Raw genomic sequence first — 22,222 nt, 5'->3', positions numbered from 1 at the left:
GGTGTGGGACCCGGCTGGTTGAAAGGTTTTTCTGTGAAATCTCTGGGCTCTGTTTTTCTTTTCCTGCCCAGTAGGTGGTGCTCGTGGCGCTCGTCTGTCTGCGGGGCTCACCAGTAAAAGATGCTGTGGCTCCTTTAACTTGCCAATCCGAATCTTGCAGTCGGCCCGGGAAACCGCGCGTGGAGCGGGGGTCGCCGGCCGCAGCAGCTTGGGGGAGTGCTGGTCCAAATTGCCCAGCTGGGCCGAGACGCCAAGCGTGGCGGGAGGGCCCCGCTATCCAACGTTCCCAGTCAGATTGGGGAGCCACGTGCGTGGAGGGGACCCCAGTCGCCAGCTGCCCCGGCCGGGAAAACGCGCGCCCCTTGGGTATCTCACCGCAGCGATTCTCCCTGCCCGTTCAGCCGTTCCAGAATGGGTACGCTGTGTTTTTGGTCTCTGTCGTGGCTCCGGGAGCTGTTTCGTATTGTTTCTGTTTCTTTAGTTGCTTTTCTGGAGGAGGAACTAAGACCCGCGCGTCTTACTAAGCCGCCATCTTCTCCGGAAGTCCTCTTTTTTTTTTTTTTTTATCAGCCACTTTAAATGCTTGTCAATTTTACTGGTCTCTCTCTCTCCGGTATTTTATTTATCTCTGCTCTAATCTTTATTATTTCCTTCCTTCTGCTTGCTTTGCATTTAGTTTTGTTCTTTGCTTTCTAGATCATCCAGTTTTAAGATAAGGTCACTGATTTGAAATTTTTCTTATTTTTACCATAAGTACTTAGAGCCCAAAATTTCCCTCTCGGTCCTACCTTTAATGCATGTGCTGGTTTGAAATTCATTGTACACTGTATATCCAAAACCAGAGATTTATCATTATGGTTTATGCATTTGTCTTTGACACCTATAAGAAATAAGAAGTGGAGGTACATACCAAAAATACAATAGTACTGGTATTTATAATTACCCATGTGGTTACTTTACTAGAGGTTTTTATTTCTTTTATAGTGCTGTGATCTACTGTTTACAGTCCTTCACTTTCAGTTTGAGGAACTACCTTCAGAACTACCTGTAGGGCAAGTCTGGTGGTATTGAACTTCCTTAGCTTTTTCTGGGAATGTCATTTCTTTCTTTTTTTACATAGGCAGGCACTGGGAATCAAATCTAGGTCTTCAGCATGGCAGGTGAGAACTCTGCCACTGAGCCACCGTTGCCTGCCCTAAATTCCTTCATTTTTGAAAGAATATCTTGCTGGATATAAAATTACCTCCATGGTTTCTAATAAGAAATTGGAATTTAGTCTAATTGAGACTCCTTGTACATAACATGTTGCTTTTCTCTTGCAGCTCTCAGAACTATCTCCTTTTGTATCAAGAGTTTGATGACCATACGTCTGAACACAGTTTCTTCAAGTTTATCCTGTTTTGTGTTTGTTGGCCTTCTTGGATGTACATAACTTTTGCTAAGCTTGGGAAGTTTTCTGTCATTTCTTGGAATAATCCTTTCTGCTCCTTTTCTTCTTTCTTCTCCCTTTATGACTCCCATAATATGTATACTGATATACTTAATGGTGTCTCATAGGTCTCTTAAGCTATTTTTGCTTTCTCCCATTCATTTTTCTTGCTGCTCTTCAACCTGACTCATTTCAATTGTCTTTTCACTGATTCTTTCTTCTGCTAGATCCAATCCACTGTTGCAACCCTTCTAGGAGTTTTTCATTTCAGTTACAGTGGTCTTCAACTCCAGTAGTTCTGTTTGGTTCCGTAAAATTTCTCTTAACACTGAGATTCTCACATTCCTCATTCATTATTTTCTAGATGTCCTTTACTTCTTTCTTTGCACTTTTCCTCATCACCTTGCGCATACTGAAGATCATTTTTTTCCAAGTCTTTGCCCAGTATGTCCATTGTCTGGTCTTCGCCACTGACATTTTCTGGATTTTTATCCTTTTCCTTTGGATAAGCCATCTTTTCCTGTTTCTTTGTTTGCCTTGTATTCTTTTTGTACATTGTACATTTTAATATTTTAAAATGTTAACTCTGGGATTTAGTCCCTGAGCTGTATGTTTCTTGAGTTGTATACAGCTATTGGTATGACAGAGATTTTCTTGAGTTCTAAGAGCTCAGAAAACCAAATAAACCAATGCAAAAACACCATTCACAGTCTTTGTGTTAGGTGGGGCTCTCCATCAAATTTAACTGCTATCAAGAAAGTTGGCCAAAGGAGAGAGCAAAGTGCAGAATCCTCCAGGTCTCTTCTGAGCCTGTGTCTTGTCCTGGCTTGTGTTTTGCTTTCTCACGGCCTTAGGAGTTCTCTTGTTTACAGAAATTTAAATGCCCCATGTACTCCCTAAGAAACTGACCTTCTCACTTTCCAGGGTGCACCACCACAGGACCTCAAACAGGTAAGCCTTTGCTCCAGGCCACTTGAATCATCTAATTTCTTAACACCATTTTTGTTGCTCCAAGCTGCTTCTTCCTGCAGGGCAAATTCTGGGAGGGGTATGTGAGCTAGGGAACAGGGCAGAAGTTTTCTAGGCCAGTCTTTCCCAGCTGGATGCAGATCAGAGACCCACAAAGGTAGCACTGGCTGGCTACTTCCACACTGCCCTAGGGAGGGGATGAATGAGAGGCTTTCCAAGGATGCCTGGAGCTTCTCTATGGCACTTTGAAGCTGTAATTTCTTTTTTTTTTTTAATTTTTGTTTATTTATTTTTGGTTTTTTTGTTCAAAAAAGAAGCTGTAATTTCTTGTTTTGGTACTTGCCAAATAAATGTGACCCTTTAACTATTTCCTCTGGTGGGTTGGGAGAGCTGGGCCCCAGTGATTTGAAGTAGCTCATCGAAAAAGCAGTGATCGGACCACACCCCTACTCTGAATCTTGGGGACCTAGGTCTTTATATTCTACCAGAAAGCTGCACTAGGACCTGGAGTGAGGATCTCACTGCTGCCTGGCAAGAGGCAGAAGATGGGTGAAGGTAGCCACTACAAGAGTGAAATTCACTAGTATTCACTGCAACTTACCAGCATGTTCTTCCAGCTCTTTACCGGATGCTGTACAATGTTCTAGTGAACTCCTAATAGGCATATAGATGAACATAAACCATATGGGTTCAAACACGTCTGAAAGTTGAAATCACTACTAGAGTATATTATATGAAACTTCTTACTGATAACAAATTGCTCACTAATATGGGGTCATGTTCTAGTGTGGCAAGGTCTGGGAATATCAGTGCTTCTTTCTTTTAGTTGTTGCTTTTTTTTGGCATAGGCAGGCTCTGGGAATCGAACCCAGATCTCCAGCATGGCAGGCAAGAATTCTGCCACAGAGCCACTGTTGCAGTGCCCGCTGCTTTCTTTTCAACTCCATGAATTTTATTTCATGCCTTTAAAAACATTATTCTGAGAAATGAGAGCTTCTACAGGTCTCACCAGATTGTTACAGGGGTCCATGACATAAGAAAGGCTAAGGACCTCTGCCCTAAGGAAGCAGTCAAGGCTGGATCAAAGAAAATGTATACAGGATTTATTTTGTACAGGAATATATATATATATTTCCTGTGAGGAAGAACTGTAGCTTACATCACATTGTTAGGGGTCTATGACACTTACAAAACATTATGAAGGTATAAGGTGTTATACTTTTGCTAACCCAAGTGAACTGGGTTGTGTTTCTACAAATAATGATAGTTTTTCTTTCTGCTGTTATTTCAAGCCAAGACTAACCACTAGAAACAAGATATTAAGGCAGACATATAAAGACCTATAGGCATAGCCTTTTAAAGTATTTTGCATGTTAAGTCCTGAAGTAGCTAGACCAAGCAACTTGGAAACCCAGACATTCCACTAGGATTCACGGCAATAACTCTCCAAATTCAACAAATAAAAAGAAATTATTACAGGCTTTATATATAAAAATTACATTTCACATGAATTATAATATGGGAGCAGCTATGATAAAATAGGCTTAAAATTCTCCACCTAAATATATAAGCATAAGATGATAAAATCAAACCATTTCCACCAATGACTTCAAGTAATAAAAGTCATTACTAGTAAAAACTGTAGGCCATTTCCATCTATTGCTAAGACAGTTTTTTTTAACATAAATGTAAATTTAAATATTTCTTACCCTTTCAATACTGTGTTGCAAACGTAACTTCATCCTTACAACTTCCTGTTGCCGAAAAAGCTCCTTAAGTGGATCTGACAATGAAGGTGGTGGTGTAATCTGATTTATAAAAAATGGTTTAAAATATTAGGTTTTATTTACAATAATGGGCTATTTTTCTAAAATTAAACCATTTTAGTACCTAAGCTAATAAAACCAAATTCTGATACTCTATGAATTAAACAATGCAGTAACAACTGATATAACTGGTTATTATTACTTCTCAAGCAATTTCAACTTTTTGAAGCAGCAGAGAATTGTAGCACGCTTATAAGTTTTGATTCTGAGACCACAGCAAATTTCAAAAATAAATTAGAAGACCTAAGGAAGATTTTTACTGCAGGTAGACATATTTTAAAGCATCAATGAGTGATAGCTCACAGCCTGTGTGGGAGGAGTCACAAAGAAAGGCTGGTATATAAGCACCTAGCAAACAGTCCTAAATATTCCAGTAGCTGAACATCGTCAGTGAATTCTCTTTGCAAATACAATCAAGATCAAACACTAAAGTCCTGAGTTTTCTGTTGAGTGAATTTATTCTTTAAAAAAAACCAGACAACATGGTCTCCTAAAATATTTGTGTTTTTCTAGGTTCTTCATTGCATGTGCTGTCCAACATTACTGTGTCTAACCATACTCCCACAGCTCATCATCAATCTCTGATTTGATATTATAGAGGACTGTGTGTTCTCATAGATGCTGGGGTTAAGAAAGTTGAAATCTGTGCATGCAGCCTACTGTTAATATACAGAGAATTTGAATATGGTAGTTAACTGTCTGACTCAAGGAACATTTTCCCTCTATCCCCCGGAATATCTATATTTTCCCTTCCTCTTACCCGTGTTTATAATTACTGTCAGCTTTTACAGTAAAGTAAGATATCTTGGTATATTTTGGTACAATATAATAACTTCACTGACTCTCCTGAGAGTTTGACTGTAAAATCCATAAGAAAAAGTGGAACAACCAGACATTATGTGCTTCCAGATGCGGTGCCATAGGAATGAAGCCTACCCAACCATCTTTAAAAGGCTCTTGTCAGAGAATTGAACCTGGGTCTAATCAAGACTCTAAACTAAATTTAAAGAAATTATGGGGGACTGAAAAACTTGTAAAATGTCCTCATAAAGATTCAGCCAGTTGAATCCAGAATGCGGAGAATTCTATAGGAAAAACAATGTATTGGGACTGATCGCTCTACAGGCCTCTAACTGCAATAATGCTTGTTTGATTTCTGTGTCCCATGAACTGCTTTGAATCTGACAAGCACTATAGAGTCTGGTTCTAGTTTTTAGTTTTTCAAAGTCATACAGACCTCCAGTTATTTCAAGGAGCCTAAAGGAAGAAAATCAACTCAATTGAGATTTAGGCTTCAGAGAAAGAATCCTTTACAGAAATCTCAGGTTAATGCCTGAGCTACAGCATAAACGAAGAACCAGAGGAAAAGAATTGTAGGGAGGGAAAAAGAAAGGAAAAGGGAGGGAGATGATTCCTAGAAGAGAGGATGGCCTGACGACAGGCATGAAACAAATAAACAGTATGGTATCCTGAGGCAACTATAAGCAGCCTCGAGTTCCCAGAACATCAAATTTGAGGAAAGAAATGGTGGGATATGAGGATGGAGAGATCAGCAGGGTCAATGTAATGGCAAACTATGAAGGCTGTATTTCATTCTGTAAGTCAGTTTTTCTCAAAACTATGTTGCACAGAACATTGGTTACTTAAAATGATTAGCAGGAAATGGTCCAAAAACAAGTTTGGGAGACACTGGATCCATATACTTCCTAAGGAATCACAAATTAACATATTAAAGATTCTGAGAGATCCTGCAGTGAAGAAACATTTATATTTAGATTAATAGTGTTTCCCAAACTTATGTTATTATGAAAACCTTTTTTCCTCCCACATAACATGCTGCAGAACAGGTACTATGCAGGACACACTCTGGTAAATTTTGTACGCATTTGGGGATCCACTGAAAGTTCTTACAGCTCACTGTTGTGTCTATACGGAGAACAGATTTTGACAAGATTGCAGGCAAGGAATTAAGGAAGCAATCACTGTTATATTGGTGAGATGGATGAGGAAGTGGGAGGAGAACAGGGGATGGGTTCTAAAAATGCTGGTGACCAACTGAGTAACAGGGATGAAAAAAGAAAACCAGTCAAGGAGGACTCAGGTTTTTAGTGTGAAGACTGGATGGCTGGTAAATAGAGCGAATAGGAAGATGCAGGAGAAAGAAAAGCAGATTTTTGGTGTTAACATTGAGTTTGCAGAGCTTATAAAAATTCAGGTTAAGCTAACCAGTTGGCAAAAAAAACTGAGTAAAAGTCTGAGGTAAATCTATACATTCTGGAATTATCAAAGTGTATCAATGAACAGAGGAGAGGTAAAATCACAAAAAGATTTATGGAGACTTTTTTGTTTTACTGTGTTTTTTTCTCTGAGTTTGTTCTCATCTAACTTTAAGTAAATCATGCTTGGAGATTTTGTTTCTCAGTATCTGTGAATCCCAGGAGCCTCTAGAATACTCTCTCCACAGCATCCCAGGGATGCACTTTCTTTTTACCACTCACATTTGGAATCCCTTTGGAGGTTTTCTGTAGAGTGTGTTGTTATCACCAGTGCCCACAGGAGATGTCAGATTGTGACAAGTCTCTTTTTCTTTCATTTCGCCCTTGTTCATTTGGTTTTAGGAATCTGACCTGTAGTTTTATTTTTCTTCCCTTGGTTTCCTCTAGAAAAATGTCAGCATTCTGTTTAAATTATGAGAAAAATACCTGATGGAAAAGTCAACTCTCAAAGTGATTTTGAGGACATTTTACCACATTTTAAATATGTTTTATAAACATATCACACTTGAGGAAAGGCTACTTTGATAAAATGAGCTGCCTGGGAGGAAATGAATGGATACAATCATATTGGAAAGTATGAGAAATAATGAAGCATCAAAGCAATTTTTATTACTCTGGTCCTTTTGTTGAAACTAAATTTTGAACAAGGTTCAGTCCTATAAACTCAAAAGCACAGCCCTTTATGAGCAAAAGGCTAGGATGCACATATTAGTGCTGGTAAATATAAACCTTAAAGTTGGTGTGAGCTGAATAAAATAATGGGATTCCCTCAAATTTATATAGTGTTTTAAAATTTTTAAGTGGGCTTTGGCATATACTACTTCAATCTATATTGAAGTAGATTATTTTGCTGATATGGAAACTAAGGACTGGAGTGGCTAAGTGAATTATTCAAGATTACACAGCTGATTTGTAGCAAAATCTAGGCTTCAATTCATATATGCTTAACTGCCAATCTACTGTTCTTTGTATGATATTGTGCCATGTGTTTGTCTACTTCGTAATTCTCATTAAAAAATTCAGAGAGCAAAAAACCCACTTCATACAAAAATATTCCTCAATTCTGCTAATAGGCCCCTCTGAAACAATGTATGATACAACTAAATTATTATATGATCAAAAACATCCTCAGAATTTGTTGCAAGGGAACCTGTATTAAACATCACCGTTGCAGGAATAAGAAAAGTGTATATGTTACACATAACATATACACTTTATAAATCTCAAACTATTGCTAATTTACTATGACAACACTAAATCCCTGTCTTTTAAGAAGACTTAAAAGGCACTAGAATTAGGTATATTCTGTGGATGCAGACTAGAAGACCAATTTTTTCTAACTTCTTGATCTTCTCTGAACCTTGTGACTGACTGGTTTCTACTCTGATGTCATCATTAATGAATACAGTATTTTCCTTTTAAGGGGTGAGGTAAATAATTCCTTTTGGTACATGTCAAGTTGAGTTGTGTGGTAGATGTTGCTGTGGTGTACAATCAGACTTTCCTGGGAATGAAGCATTCATCATTCTAGTTGCTGGGTATGTTCGTGGCCAACAGCTCTCCAGGAGTCCCTTTCCAGAATTTACCTTCAAGGGAAGAGAACTGGTATGCCCAAGGTCATCATGTTCCATCCCTGAGGGCAGTCACTGTTGCAACTATATCTAGTTCATCTCGCTCTGCCCAGGTCTGTCTCCCTCACACACTGTTGCAGGTACTGTTCCTGACAGCACTCACCAATAAATCTCTTGCACACAACCCTCAAGAGTTTGCTTCCTGGCATACCCAATCTATGACAAGATACCTGAAGGGCATTTAGGTGGTGATGCCTCTTAGGCATCACCTCTATTTGCTTTTGGAACTAAGCACAATTGATATGTTTCCATAAGAATTTGTTGGGAGTACCCAGAACATAGAAAATTGCGGAGAACATAGAAACAGAAAAGATCACATTTGTAGAACACACAGAGCAAGTCAACTAAAGAACAGTTTTGTAGAGATCCATGATGCTTAAAGGATGGGTAAAGAAGAGGAGACATCAAAAGAGACAGAAAAATTAGTCATGAGGCAGGGGGAACAGAAGAGTCCCACCATGGAAGACAGGGGAGGGGAGAGTTTTAAGAACAAGGAACAAGGTGTTCACAACGCCAACTGGGACAGAGATCAATAGAAAGAAAATATGAAAAGAGACCAACGATCACCCAAGTGGTGACCTGTGCCAGTGCATAATTGTTAAAGAATGATTTGGAAATGAGAAAAAAAAGATCAGGAACAGATATTTCAACAGTGTGGCACTGAAGGAAAAGAGAGTGTAGCAGTGTCACAGACTGGCATAGTCAAGGGATTTTTTTTTTTCTTTCCCCAGGATGGGATGGAGGAGACCTGAATATGTTTGGAGTGGCTGGATAAAAGCCAATGAAGGGGAATGATACACTAATGAGAACAGTGTTTTAACAGAGGAAAGTTCCAGAGCAGAGTAGAAGACACGGGATCAAGAGACATGTAGAGGCAATAGCCTTCAAAGAAATAAAAAACAGGTAAGAAAAAAGAAAATACTGTCCAATAAGCGATACATGGCTGTCCAGTAAACCACACATGGCTACTAAGGACTGGAATGTGGCTAGTCTCCATTGAGATGTGTTGTAAGTACAGCAGATTTCAAAGTCTTTACATATATACATACATAAAGAAAGAAGGTAAAAAAATCACAATAATTTTGCTGTATTGATCATACATGGCAATATTTTGGATATAGTGGGTTAAATAAATTATTAAAATTAACTTTTTCTGTTTCTATCTACATTTTAAAATGTGGCTACTAGAAAATTCACAATTACATATGTGGCTTGTATTATATTTCTATTTGGACACTATTTCAGACTATAACAAATGAGGATATTACTTACTGTGGGAATACAAATCTTGCTTAAGGGGTTTCCATCCAGCAGATAAGATCCATTAAATGTCACATATTCATCATAATACTGAGGTGCCTGAGGAATAACACTGCACAGTAACTTGCGCTTTTCTTCAATTTTTTTTCTTATGTGCAAATATTCAAAATATGGATTTGCTCTCTCTGAACTGTAGGGCTGAATCTCATCCAGTTTCAGAGAATCTACAATGGCTGCCAGAGATTGCTGAGTCTTCTCTTTTGCTTGTAGCAAAGAGGGATTCACTTGCACAGGCTGAGGTACACGTGACACTTTCCTTTTCCGTGGATGGTGAACTTGAGGATCATCATCTTCAGTTAATCTTATTCTTCCCCTAGGAGATGAAGATTCATTGTCTTTCTCTGACAACAATGTACAGTTAGCAAGGATCTGTTTGCTTTGATTTGCCATTGTATTTGCTCTGTTTCTAGTCATTCTTTGAGGAATTTGGTTTTCAGTTTTATCATCATCAGCATTTTCATCTATTTCTACTTTAACTAATTGACCATATTTATGCATTTCTGGTTGAGCTGACTGCTGTGAATGGTTATCCAGATTTGATAAAGTGCTTTGTTGAGATTCATCATCTTCGATGGAAAGCAAACACTTTTCACTTTCAGGACAATGTTTTGGATTATCTTGTTCACTTAGGTTTCCTTTAGGTATCCCTGCATTTGTTTCACATAAATCAGAGTCATACTTATCATTCAAATGAGTTAAAACCAAATCCTCCAGTTTGTTTTCTTTTTCATGTGAAATAATCTGAATATCAGTTGCCTTATTTTCAATCTCATGGCCACTAGAACACTTATATATTAGCTTGCTAAATGTATAATGTGTATTTAGCTGGGAAGAAGCATCATTTCCATTAAAATCCTTTTCTGATGGTAACTCAGGCAAAGTATTAGACTTCTCAAAATTTGGTGATGCTTCTTGAATGGTGCTTTCGGAGTACTCTGAGACAAACGCATCTGATTTTTGAACATCTGCTGGAACAAAAGTATTCTCCGTATCTTTCGTTGATTCGTGATCAATATCTAAAACAGAATTGATCATTTGAACTGAGTTTTTTTGTTGTAAAATACCTGGCTCTTGATTGGCAACATATGACAAAGACATATGTTTAGAAATGGATTCAGCATCTGAAAGTGACTGGCTGTGTAAAAAGCAAGGTGGCTGTGAAGGCATAAAGAATGTTGGATCCTGAGCAGAAGAATTTCCTGGCAGTTCAGACTGGTGCAGAGTTAAAGCATCAGTATTCTGCTCTTTCAATTTTTTGTTTTCAGAATTACAAAAACCCTGACCCAAGGAATCTTGATCTGGTATACTTGAATTTGGGCAGATAAAGTCACTTGTGCTTAATGACTCCAGTCTATCAACAGGCCCCTCCCATGACTTACTTTGGATCACACCAACCTGATTAGATGGCTCAAAATGTACAGGACTTTCCATTACAGTGCTTACTGGAGGATTACTTTGAATAACATTTGTATCAGCTGAAATATACTTGCTGTTTACAGATCTAGTTGGAGAGGTTGCAAAGCTGGAATGTATGTTAGACATAACTGGAAGGTCTCTTTCAGGCATATTTGAGGATACCTCAGGTTTGGGAGAAGGACAAACATCTCTTGGCACAGCTAATAAGCTACCTTGATTGCTTTCTTCTGATATTGTTTGGACTTGTTTTGTATGTTCACAAATGAGAGATGGCATGCTACATCTTCGAACTTCTACAGGTCTACCCTCATTTATAATTAGCTTAACATCTTCTACAGAAGATGACCTGAGATGAGATGTTGTAAGTCTGTTTGCATATGGTGGTTTAATCCGCTCTGGCAGTTCAGCCAAACTATCCAACTCCCTTTCATGAAGGGCAGGAGATTTTGCAATTGGCAGAAAAGGTGACTGGGAAAAGGACATTTGGGAATCTGAACCCTCTAACATAAAGTCAGAGTCATATTCAATAGGAGGCCTTGGGGTTGTCACTGTGGTATGGCAGGAATCTTCAGAGCTAGCAACTGAAATCATGGATACAGATCTGGAGCTGAGACCTGGCTTTTCATTTTCAGATCTAGGAGACCTGTTTAAGCTATTATCTGAAACAAAGGATGACTTCCCTAAATTCATTACATTTTTGGTATCTACAGATTGTGATCTGTTACTTACAGCGTCTTTAGGTTGTTTCTCCTTGGTATAAGAATCAGTCAACTCTGAACTCTTGGACCTAGTAGGCTCTTTATTTTTGGATTCAGCCAGTATATGCTTTGTTTTATCTTTTATTTTAAGCTCTAAACAATTACGGTTTCTCAACCGTTCCTTTTCTTTTTGTTTAATTTTTTCCTTATGCTTTTTGTGCCACTGTTCTATTTCTAGATCTTTAAGGCTTAGCATTCTTTCAAAACTTGTCTGCATTAAATCATCATTCACTAACCTCTTTTCTTTAGGTCGTGTATCTTTTGATGCTGGTGATGACTTAGGTTTGGGTTTATCTATTTCCGATTTTACTTTGAGTAAACTATTCAGTTGAATTTTATCCTTATGTTTATCTCGTTCTTTGTATCTGTCTATATCTTTATCTTTTTTATCTTTTTCTTTTCCATCTGGAGTTTTCAAAGGTTCATCTTTTGTCTTATCTTTAAAGGATAGGGTTCTTTCATGTTGTGCTTTAATACTGTCTGCTACACTTGACTTTTTCTCTTCCTGCAAGTGTTTGGAGTTAGTTATATTTACACTGTCTTTATCTCTAGATTTTTCCTTTTTATCTACCTCCCTGTCTCTTTCTTTATTTTTGCCTTTTTCTGATTTTATATATTCACTGTTATCTGATTGTTTATTTTTTTTCTCCATCAAGTGCTTTTCTTTGTTTTCAGCTAGATGTCTCTCTTTTTCAGGTTTTTCTTTGTCATGTTTTCTATCCATCTTTTCTCTAATCTTCTCTCTGTCCTCAGTTTTTTTAAGAGTAGTAGTATTTTTTATTTTCTCTCCTTCTTTATGGCATTTCTCTGGGTGATGTGAACACAGCTTGTCCTTTTCTTTTATTTTATCAACAGATTCATTAAGATCTAATTTGTCTTTCTCTGACTTATGGTCATGCTTCATTTTTTTCTCTTTTTCAGAACTTTTTCTATCTGTTTTCTCAATGTCTTTTTCTTTAGTTTGAAATCTTTTCTCAGATTTTTCCTTACTTTCTCTTACATGCTTTTCTTGTTTTTCAATGTCTATTTCCTTTTCTATTAAATGCAACCCTGTAGATTCCTCTTTGGCACTTATACCCAATGAACTGAGTTCTGTTTCTTTTTCTGTGGGTCCATTCTCTCTTTCTTCTTTTAAATCTTTTATTTTTTCCTCCTTCAAAGATTTCTCATTTTCTTTTTTAATCTTTTCCCGTTCTTCTTTAAAATTCCTCTCTTTTGAGATATGCTTCTCCTTGGTTGACTTATCATCTCTTATGTTTTTTTCCAACTTTGATTTTTTTTCTAAGTTTAGGGACTCATGTTCTACACTTGAAAAAAGATCTTCAGTATCATCACTTTTAAAAAAGTTCTCTTTCCAAAATTCTCTATCAAATTCCACACTTCTCTGCAGCTCTTTAACACTATCCTTATTTTTGTATTTTTCCTTTTCAACTTCAATTTCTTTTTTATGCCTCTCTTTCTCTCTTTCTTTATGTTTCAGTTTATGTTTTTTTAATGTCTTACCCTCTTTATCCATTTTTTTCAGCGTGCAATCTGAATTTTCATAAGTTGGACTATGATCTTCATCTTTTGTTTTGGTATTTGATTTTTCACCAAATTCTAAGTGGAAATCTTTCTGATGCTTGATTTTGTCCTTATGCTTACAAGATTTTACACTTGAACTTTCTGGCAAGAATTCAGATTCTGTGTTATCACACCGAACAAGATCACACTGTAAAGACATTTCAGAACTTCCTGGTGATAAACATGTTTTACTATGTTCTTGCTTTAGTGGTGTTGACTGCTTTTCACTTAGCCCACAAGAATGTTTTGGAGATTTACCACTGGAAATATGAAATAACTGCAATGAAGCATCTTCTTTTGGGCTGAAAGATTTCCTAAAACTCCCCTCTTCTCTGGTCTTCTCTGAGGAATCTAATGCAGTATTAACCACCAAATTTGTTATTCTGGTATTTTCTTTTCCTTCTTTTTCTTGTTTTAACTCTTGGTTTTCTTTGTTTTTGTTCTGGTTCTTTAATTTTCTTTTAACTTTACCTTTCTGTTTGTGTTCATTTGAAATTACATATTCCTTTCTGCTTTGTGAATCAGAATTTGATGTTTCAGGGACAGAACATGGAGCAGAAATCTTTTTGTTCTGCAGAATTTCTTCATCTGAACTTTCAGAACTTGAATACAGAACCCTAGATGGTTTCTGTTTTTTGCCTTTAAATGATTTAGGATAGAAAGCTTTGTCCTGTTTTGCAAATATACTATTCTTTTCTACTTCAGATTCATTCTCTTTTCGTAGCTCTTTCCTAAGAATATGTCTGTCATCAATCATTTTATTTATTTCTTCATCATCATCATCTTTGAACTCATACTCATCAAGGGCAGAAGAAAGAGGTGCTTTGCTAGGAATTATTTGTTTACTTTCACAAATGAGAGAATCTTTCTCTGTTTCAGAGTCAATATTTTCATCTACACTGGAAGGATTTACAGACTGAGCCTCTTCAGAGTCTAGAATAAAAAAAGAAAAATTGTTATTTGCCAAAGACAACTGTCAGAAAAAGAATGAGAGAAAAATATAACATATACAGTAAATATTTTAAACAATTCAGAAGAAAATAATTTCAGATTTACATATGAATAATGCAATTAAAATATGTAAGAACTCTGCTATCATATTCTGGAAATAGCTTTATAGAGAATCTGCTTTAGGACAAGTCCTTTAACACTTGTAAAAGCACACAATATACTGAATTCAATATATATATATATGTGACACACATGTAAATTATATAATATAACATATTTATATTATAGCAAAATATATAATATAGAAAATGTGCACTATAGAATAGCCAGTCTATAACCCAGGCTTTGAATTCAGGGGAAAATTAGCTACTAAAATGTTATGTAAAATTTTGTATTGATGTGCATTTTTTCCAGAAAAGAGAATATTTAAATCAGGATTTTCTGGAAAGAAAGCTGCTCTATTCCTCAGTTTCCTTATCTATAAATTAACCTCGATATTAATAAATACTTTATACATTAGAAGAATTAATGGGCTCAATTAATATATTTTTAAAGTACATGAAAATTTAGTTTCATGAAATTGCATACAAGCTGCTGTACAAATATAGCCAAAGCATTGCTACATTCTATTCGTTACATCTTTTCGAACAAAAAGACATCAGGTTGACATTTTTTCCTAGCTTTAATGTGGTCTCTAACTGAAAAGAAAACCGAGGCCACTAATCAAGTGGAGGGAGGGGGGAAATCAAATGCATTACAAAAATAATTAACACTTCATATGCAAAATATGTAATAATAAAATGATACACTTATTTTAATATATTAAGCTTCCTCTAAAGTAATCTAGCTCCTAAATATTTTCTTCACATGAAAATTTAACTTCAAGAAGCATTTTGAACTTCCTTCAAGGACTTGGCACTACAGGAAGAGCTTTGAGAGATCACAATCTGTTTTGGAGAAGATGTGGTAACAGTGTAAACAACAGTATTATAATTAATTGCCAATGAGTCATATAGTTATTTTGATGTATATGATATGAAAATGAGTATTTTGGAGTTATAACTGCTCATACATCTTTGAAAATGCTCTCAGTTTGCAGTTATCAATATTGTAATTCCACAGTATCAAACTACAGAACTTTGGCCACCAAAAGGAACACCAATCTTGGGAGTAGTATTTATTCTGGCCCTTGATTAAATGAATCAAAGAATACATACCTATAAAATAGGTGCTGTTTTCTCTTATTAACATCTTATAATTTTGTTTTGAGGATTTTTTCCATTTGCAGTTTTCAAGGGTTTTATTCTTCTAGATTATATGTAACTAATTCTATTTAAGCTGTTTCTCATTAGATGATCAGTTTTATGAGAAACTGGGAACTATTTTTTCCTTAGTACATCCCAAAAAACCTCAGCATAATGTTCTACACTTAGAACTAATCTTCATTATTTCTTTATAAATATTTACAAAGAAAACTCTGCCAGGCAAACAGTGCAAGGTACTGGGGATGAAAAGATCCCAGGTTCTTGCTTCAGAAGGCAACTGCACTCCTAACAGTTATATAACATGACAACTGCTAAAAAGGCAGTTGATAACTGGAGAATTAAGGAATTCTTTCTTTGAGAATTATCTCAGAGAAATAACAAGTAGTGCTGAAGCTGAGGCATAAAGAATGTATAGGAATTTCAGGCAGGGGATTATTAAAAATAATCCTGGGCATTAAAAAAATATACAAATGAGCAGCTCAAATCATAGCATGTATATAATTCTGTATTTGGCTTTTTTGCATTTAATAGATTATAGACTTTTTTTTTAATTACATTTTCTTCGTTACTATTTTTAATGGCTGCATGTTACCTTGAGCTATTATGTAATCATTTAAACTAATTCCTCTCCTTAGGGGACATTAAAGTTGCTCCCAATGACTTGATATTACAGATGTATTACTAATATCATCAGAAAAATTTTTTTTTAAAGTTCGCTAAATTTCACAGGTATAAAATGGAATCACACTATTTTGTTTGATGTTTTGATTCTGGTGTAGCTCATTTATCCACATATTTTCTTTTGTGCAAAATCACTGTAATTTACTTAGCCTAATTTTTTCTAGTCTTTATTTTTGGGGATGCTATGCTTATTGATAAACTACTTGAATTATACTATACACATACTCTTAGGTATTGTTCACATAACAGTTCCATCATAGTGCTTACCATTTTTTAATATGCACATTAAAGGTTTAAATGGAAATTCTTTGAAGGGAGTCACACATACGTATATACTGTGAGATGCACAGCTTGTCATTTGTGTTCCAGATTCACCAACTGAAAGTAATTAAGCAATACTTGCCAATACAGATGTCTTTTTTCCTAACTGCTCTTTTTAAAAGATCCCTACTTCTATAAAAGGGGATAAGAAGGTAAAAAAGTAAATTTCAAAGTTAGCAGGATAACAATTAATGTCAAAGATAAGAGTTTGGAAATTTCCACTCATCACTCATTAGGGTCAGTCTACAAAGGAGGTACTACGTTGTCATCTGTCACGACCTTCATTATTCTCAAGAGTCTGGCTGGTATGTAGACCATCAGCAAGGACCACTACAATTCAATTATGCCATTTCCAGTGCAGACCTGGCTGAAACAAAAATCCCTTTTCTTCTCTAAGCATCCTTAAACTTTCTGACCTACTCTGACGACCCAAGAACAGAGCTGAACCTGGTTCTGGAATTCCAATAGGAAAATAACTAAAAATCTTTGCTGTTTTTCTTAGATGACTACTATAGTAAGAAAATCTCCAATCCTCAAATTTCTGTAGTCAAAAATAGCCAAGGCCCCAATGAATACAGGTGGCTGGAGGATGCACTGATGGAGAACTAGATTGGTGAACTGTGGTGTATACTTATGAATGAAGGTTGTGCTGCTACAAAAAGGAACAAAGTCGTGAGGCGTGCAACGATGTGAATGAACATGCAGGACATTTGGTGAGACAAAATAAACCAGAAACAAAAAAACAACAATGGTATAGTCACCTTTAGAAAATGTTTATAAGAAAACAAAGGCCTAGACTGTAAGCTTTTAGAGCAGACACATTAAGTCCAGAGTGGTGATTATTATTTCTGGATTTTGAGAGGCTGTTTTATATATATGTAACCTGATATGCAGAGATAAGAACACAGCCCAACAGGTTGGGATTAAAGTAATTCAGAACATAGGGGTAAGGAAGACAGTGTCTGTATTTTAGAACAACACATACTCTTTGAGACCAACGGAAGAAAGGTTTATTTGGTCTGGGAGAGAAATTTTCTGTAGTGCATAATCTAATTCAACCTATCTGTATGGCTCATTTGAACAACTGGAACACAGAGAGCATGGAATAAGAAAGTCCTTTAATCCCGCATAGATTACTGTAATGCCTGGAAACATCCTAGAGATATTAAGCAGATAATCAAAAAGTACTGGCAAAGTCCCTTGAGGGAGGGGAGAAAGAATATGGAACTATTAAACCTTACTATCAGGAATAGTAAGGAATAATAAGGAATCCCCTGATACTTTGTCAAAGTTTAGGGATACCCAAATCAATGGGCCATGCCCTCGATCAAGAGGCTTACTCTTGTGACGCTTATGTAGGTAGCAGAGAAGCTTAGACTACCTATAGGCATGTCTAAAACTTTTGGAGGACTCTGTTGTTGCTCTGATGTGGCCTCAGTCTCTCTAAGCCCAAATCTGCAAGTGAAATCATTGCCCTCCCCCCTACATGGGACATGGTATCCAGGGGTGAAAGTCTCCGTGGCGACATGGGAGATGACTCCCAGGGATGAATCCAGACCTGGCACCGTGGGATCAACAATTACATTCTGACCAAAAGGGGGAAAAGAAATATAATTAATAAAGTATCAGTGGAAGTGAGAGTTCAAACAGAGTCGAGTAGCTACTCTGGAGGTTGCTCTTATGCAAGCTTCAGGAAGACCTTGCTATCTATCATAACCCTAACCAGGACCATTCCAGCCAATCCTAAAGAACACCTAGGGCAATATATAAGATTCCACAAGGGTTCCAGGCACTAGTATAACTTTCCAGAAACCTACAACCTCCAGATGGGTCCCTGGTCCAGATAAGTCCTGAAACCTAGCCCAGCCTCTCCAGAACATCAGATAGTTCCATTTCCCTACTCCGTATTAGTGACAGACCCTTCCAATATAAAAAATTTAGAATTGCCATAGCCCAAAGAACCCTAAAGAGAGATATGGAAAGATCAAAGGTGATGGTGGAATTATATACAGAAGATAGGACTTAACAAATGAATATAAATGCTGAATCATTAAACTGATATCTCTTTTAGTCTATAGTATTTTAGAGCAGCTAGAAGTAAAAATCTAAAATTGTGAATTTGTAACCCATGCCAAAGTCTGAAATATGTTCTACAACTAATTGTGCTGTGCTTTGAAATTTTAGCTTTTTTGTATATGTTATTTTTCACAAAAAAAAAGAAGTAAAAAAAATCGATTTGATGATAAAAAAGTATTTAAGTCTTCTAGCCACCTATATTCTGGAGCTGCTAGAAGAAAAAATATGAGAGGATTGTCTGGTAGTCCATGACAAACTCTGGGATCTGTCCTGTAACAACTTGTTGAAGAGTGCTTTGAAAACTATTGCTTCTTTATATCTTTGCTTTGTATATATGTTATACAATACAATAAAAAAAGTTTAAAAAAAGATAGCCAAGGCTATTATTATACTAAGTCATTTCCCATTTAATTCTAATTTTTTAAGTCTCTAATGTTCATTTTTTTCACTAAATTTGAGCTGGTATTTAAAGTATCATGTAAAATTACTTCTGACAAAATGCTCCTTTAGAATTTTCTAAAGTTTATTTTCTCAGATGATTCTTAGCAATCTTATTTGAGTAACTAGGAAGGAAAATGAGAAATAGATTAAGCAATTATTAAAACACCTCATTAAATTTTTCATTAAAGCATTTTTCCTTCATTCAAAATAATCAAGTGGCATTTGATTAAAAACACTTAATAAATATGAAAATTGCTCTTGTACAATCCAAGGCACTTTCAGAGATTTGCAACTAAGACTAGTGATATTTTAAAAATACTTCAATGTTATCTGAGTTCTCTATTATCCTTAGGCTTCAATTTTTCCCTACCATAAATTCTATCATAAATTTCTATCCTTTCTTGTTTGTTATTCAAATGGAGCAGCAACCAAACAATGTCATTTCCCTTACATGCAATGTCTTTTCCTCTTTGGAAAATCTTTTTACAATGTAAAATAGGCTAACAGTGGGAACCAAAGACAAAAAGTATCTGCTGATGCTTTACCAGCAGGAGCCTTATTTTTGTGGCTTAAAATCTCAAAGACTAAAACCTCATTTCCATAGTAATGAAACCTTTAAAGCAACCTCATATTAAAAAAAAAAAGTACATGTTGGTGAGGTATCTTTATTTTCCTGTTTATAAATTAAATTCTTACAAACCAGAAAAAGTAAATATTGGATGATGCATATAAAATAAATTAACATAGAGGGTTTGATTTCTCATGCTGAACTTTGACATAGCAATCACATTTCACATGCCTGACTAATTAAGCAAGCCAACAGATGGTGAATTCAAAAACAATTGTCTGAAATACGTGTAGAAGTCAAAGGACAGACAGTGCCAGTTATTACATTATTGCCTCTCAATTCCAAACCCACCCTTCTCATTTGCTTTGGGATGCTGGGTCTGACACCATGAAAACCACGTTTCTGCTTTGCCAGTGGGTCCTTAGTTTCTGACAATATAGGGTACTGGAGGGAGATGGCAGGGATATGGAAAGAGGGAACTTGTTCCTTCCTCTTAGTTTTCTGTGAACTTCCTCTCATACCTGGTAGTAGCTGAGGCTGGTTTTCAGTTTTTCTAGAGCCACACTCAATCTGCCAGTGCCTTCTTGGAGGTTTTCCCTCCAAGCTCAGACATCTAGTAGTCAAGAAGAATCCCCTCATCAGAGGTCTGAGTTTCTGTCTATACAGGTTACCTGCCCCCAAATTTTAAGTTTTAATAATTCTAAGCTCTTCCCTTTGTTTCCATAGCCCTATGGATAGTAGCAGCTTTCTGTAATTATTAACTCTGTGAAAACTTCATGTTCTCTTTTTAAATTCTTCACTTACGTAGTTAATAAACCTTTATATTATAGTTTTTTCTGTTCAAATAAATGGTGGGGTTTCTATTTCTTGACAGATCCTAAAATGATCTAGTTCCTTCTCTGCAAGAATCCTCCCATCACAGCTCTCCTGCCTTCCTTAGAAGCTCATTACAGGTAAACTCACGCATGCCCATAACTTTAACCATTATCTATGTGTAGATAACTTCAATCAAATCGATATGAAATGTAATAAAGTTTTGTACATGGTTTTGAAATGCACTCACCGCTTCTAGTAATTTACCAATCTCTCCTCCAGACTATAAGCCCTCAGAAGACAGGGACCATGTCTAGTAATCTAAGTATCCCTACTGACTGAAATAGTACCTGGCAAAAAGGCGCCCCCCCCCACCCCCACCAACGTGTTTGATTATACTAATGATTACACTTTTTAGGAAACTACTTTTTTATATTTTTAATAACTACTACTCTATTAATTCGCGATATGGATGAAAATATACAAAACTCAATGTATTATGATCTTAAAGAACTTACAGTGAATCCAGGGCTCTACCTCACAATTCTCCTCTGAGACCCAATCGACTAACCGGGAACTTCTTAGCTTCCTTTCAATCACATTAAGCTCAGGACTGAAAACATCTGACTCATTACTTTCCCTTCCAGAACTGCTTCCTCTTGCTACTAAAATCTAGTATTCCCTATCTTTGTGGCATAACCAATCCAGTTATTCCTACTAAAAACCTCAAGAGCTACTTTCAACTCTCTCAACAACTCAAACTATGTGGAGTCTCAGTTTTTAGAATATCTCTTAAATACATCTTTTCTTTAATCCCACTGCCATTTTCTGAGATTAGGTTCTCATCACTTCTTGCCTGGATCAGCAGATTAATCACCTGGAACCACAATGTAGTCAGCACTACAAATCAAATCATGTCTCTTATCTGAGGGCTCCCTACTCCAGGATAAAATTAAAACTGCAAAAATGATACAAAACACTTTTCAAAATCTCTACTACTCTACTACTACCACCAATTAAGTACTAGACAAATAGCATTTGATCTTCATAACAGTTGTAGAGGCAGGAATTATCCCCATTTAACAGACAAGGAAACAGATTCAGAGCTATCAAGTGGCTTGTCCAAGGTCACCTCACCATTAAAAGATGTGGGCTAAGGGGTTTTGTCTGACTCAGCAGGGTTCTACATTGCCTACATTCTATCATTCCTCCTTGTTCTGCACAACAAATTAGCCATACTGGTATCTAACCCACGTCCCTAAACTTCTATGCCTATTTTAAACTGTGGTTTCTGATTAGTTGTACTTTATTATTTTCCACCTACTTAACTAGGACATATTTTAGATTAGTGGTCAAGGAGAGTAGCATCTCCGGAATTAATATGTAGGAAGGGCTGAGGGGTAGAGTAAGTAATCTATCGTGGGGAAGATATTGTGTAAGGGACTTGTATTGAATCTGTGTTTGTATTGGTATTTACTTAAGCTTTATTTGGAGTGGTCTAGGAGAAGCTAAAGTTAACTTCCAAGTCAATTCTTAGGAACGCTGCTGGCTTGGAACCATTCCAAAAGTTACGCATTTTTTCCATCCCTGTTATTTATAATCAGTGGGATATGGGGGGGTGGGGGGGGGGAGAATCCAAGATTGTTCATGTTCCAGAAAAGGTGAGAGGCAAAGGAAAGGCTATTCACTCTACAATGTATCCCCAGTGCATTCCACCTATTCTAGAAGAACAAATCTTTTAAAAAATATTCTTACATACATATATGTATGCATACATACATACGGCTTATCTGCCTATAAGCTCATAAAAAATATACTACGTTATTAACCTTCCACCTTCCTTTACAGCAACCAGAGAATGAGACACTTAATATTTTTGTATTTGTAGGATGGGGGATGGGCGAGGTGAGTGTGTGGT

General features: G+C 36.4%; 1 protein-coding gene across 6 annotated transcripts in view; it reads right to left on the bottom strand.

The window, feature by feature from the left end:
* ANKRD12 (ankyrin repeat domain 12) overlaps positions 1-22,222 on the bottom strand; it is a 162,655-nt gene that overhangs the window by 21,902 nt on the left and 118,531 nt on the right. For all 6 annotated transcript variants that reach the window (XM_077135964.1, XM_077135963.1, XM_077135965.1 and 3 more), the window contains 2 exons: positions 9,404-14,121; positions 4,108-4,206 (listed from right to left, as the gene is read on the bottom strand). In XM_077135964.1, coding sequence (XP_076992079.1) covers positions 4,108-4,206; positions 9,404-14,121 — 4,817 coding nt within the window. The remainder of the gene's footprint in view (positions 1-4,107; positions 4,207-9,403; positions 14,122-22,222) is intronic.

This window comes from Tamandua tetradactyla, chromosome 18 (genome assembly GCF_023851605.1).
Source record: "Tamandua tetradactyla isolate mTamTet1 chromosome 18, mTamTet1.pri, whole genome shotgun sequence".
In the NCBI taxonomy this organism is placed as follows: domain Eukaryota; kingdom Metazoa; phylum Chordata; class Mammalia; order Pilosa; family Myrmecophagidae; genus Tamandua; species Tamandua tetradactyla.
Note: the sequence above shows the minus strand (reverse complement) of the source record. Positions and strands in the feature narration are given on the sequence as shown.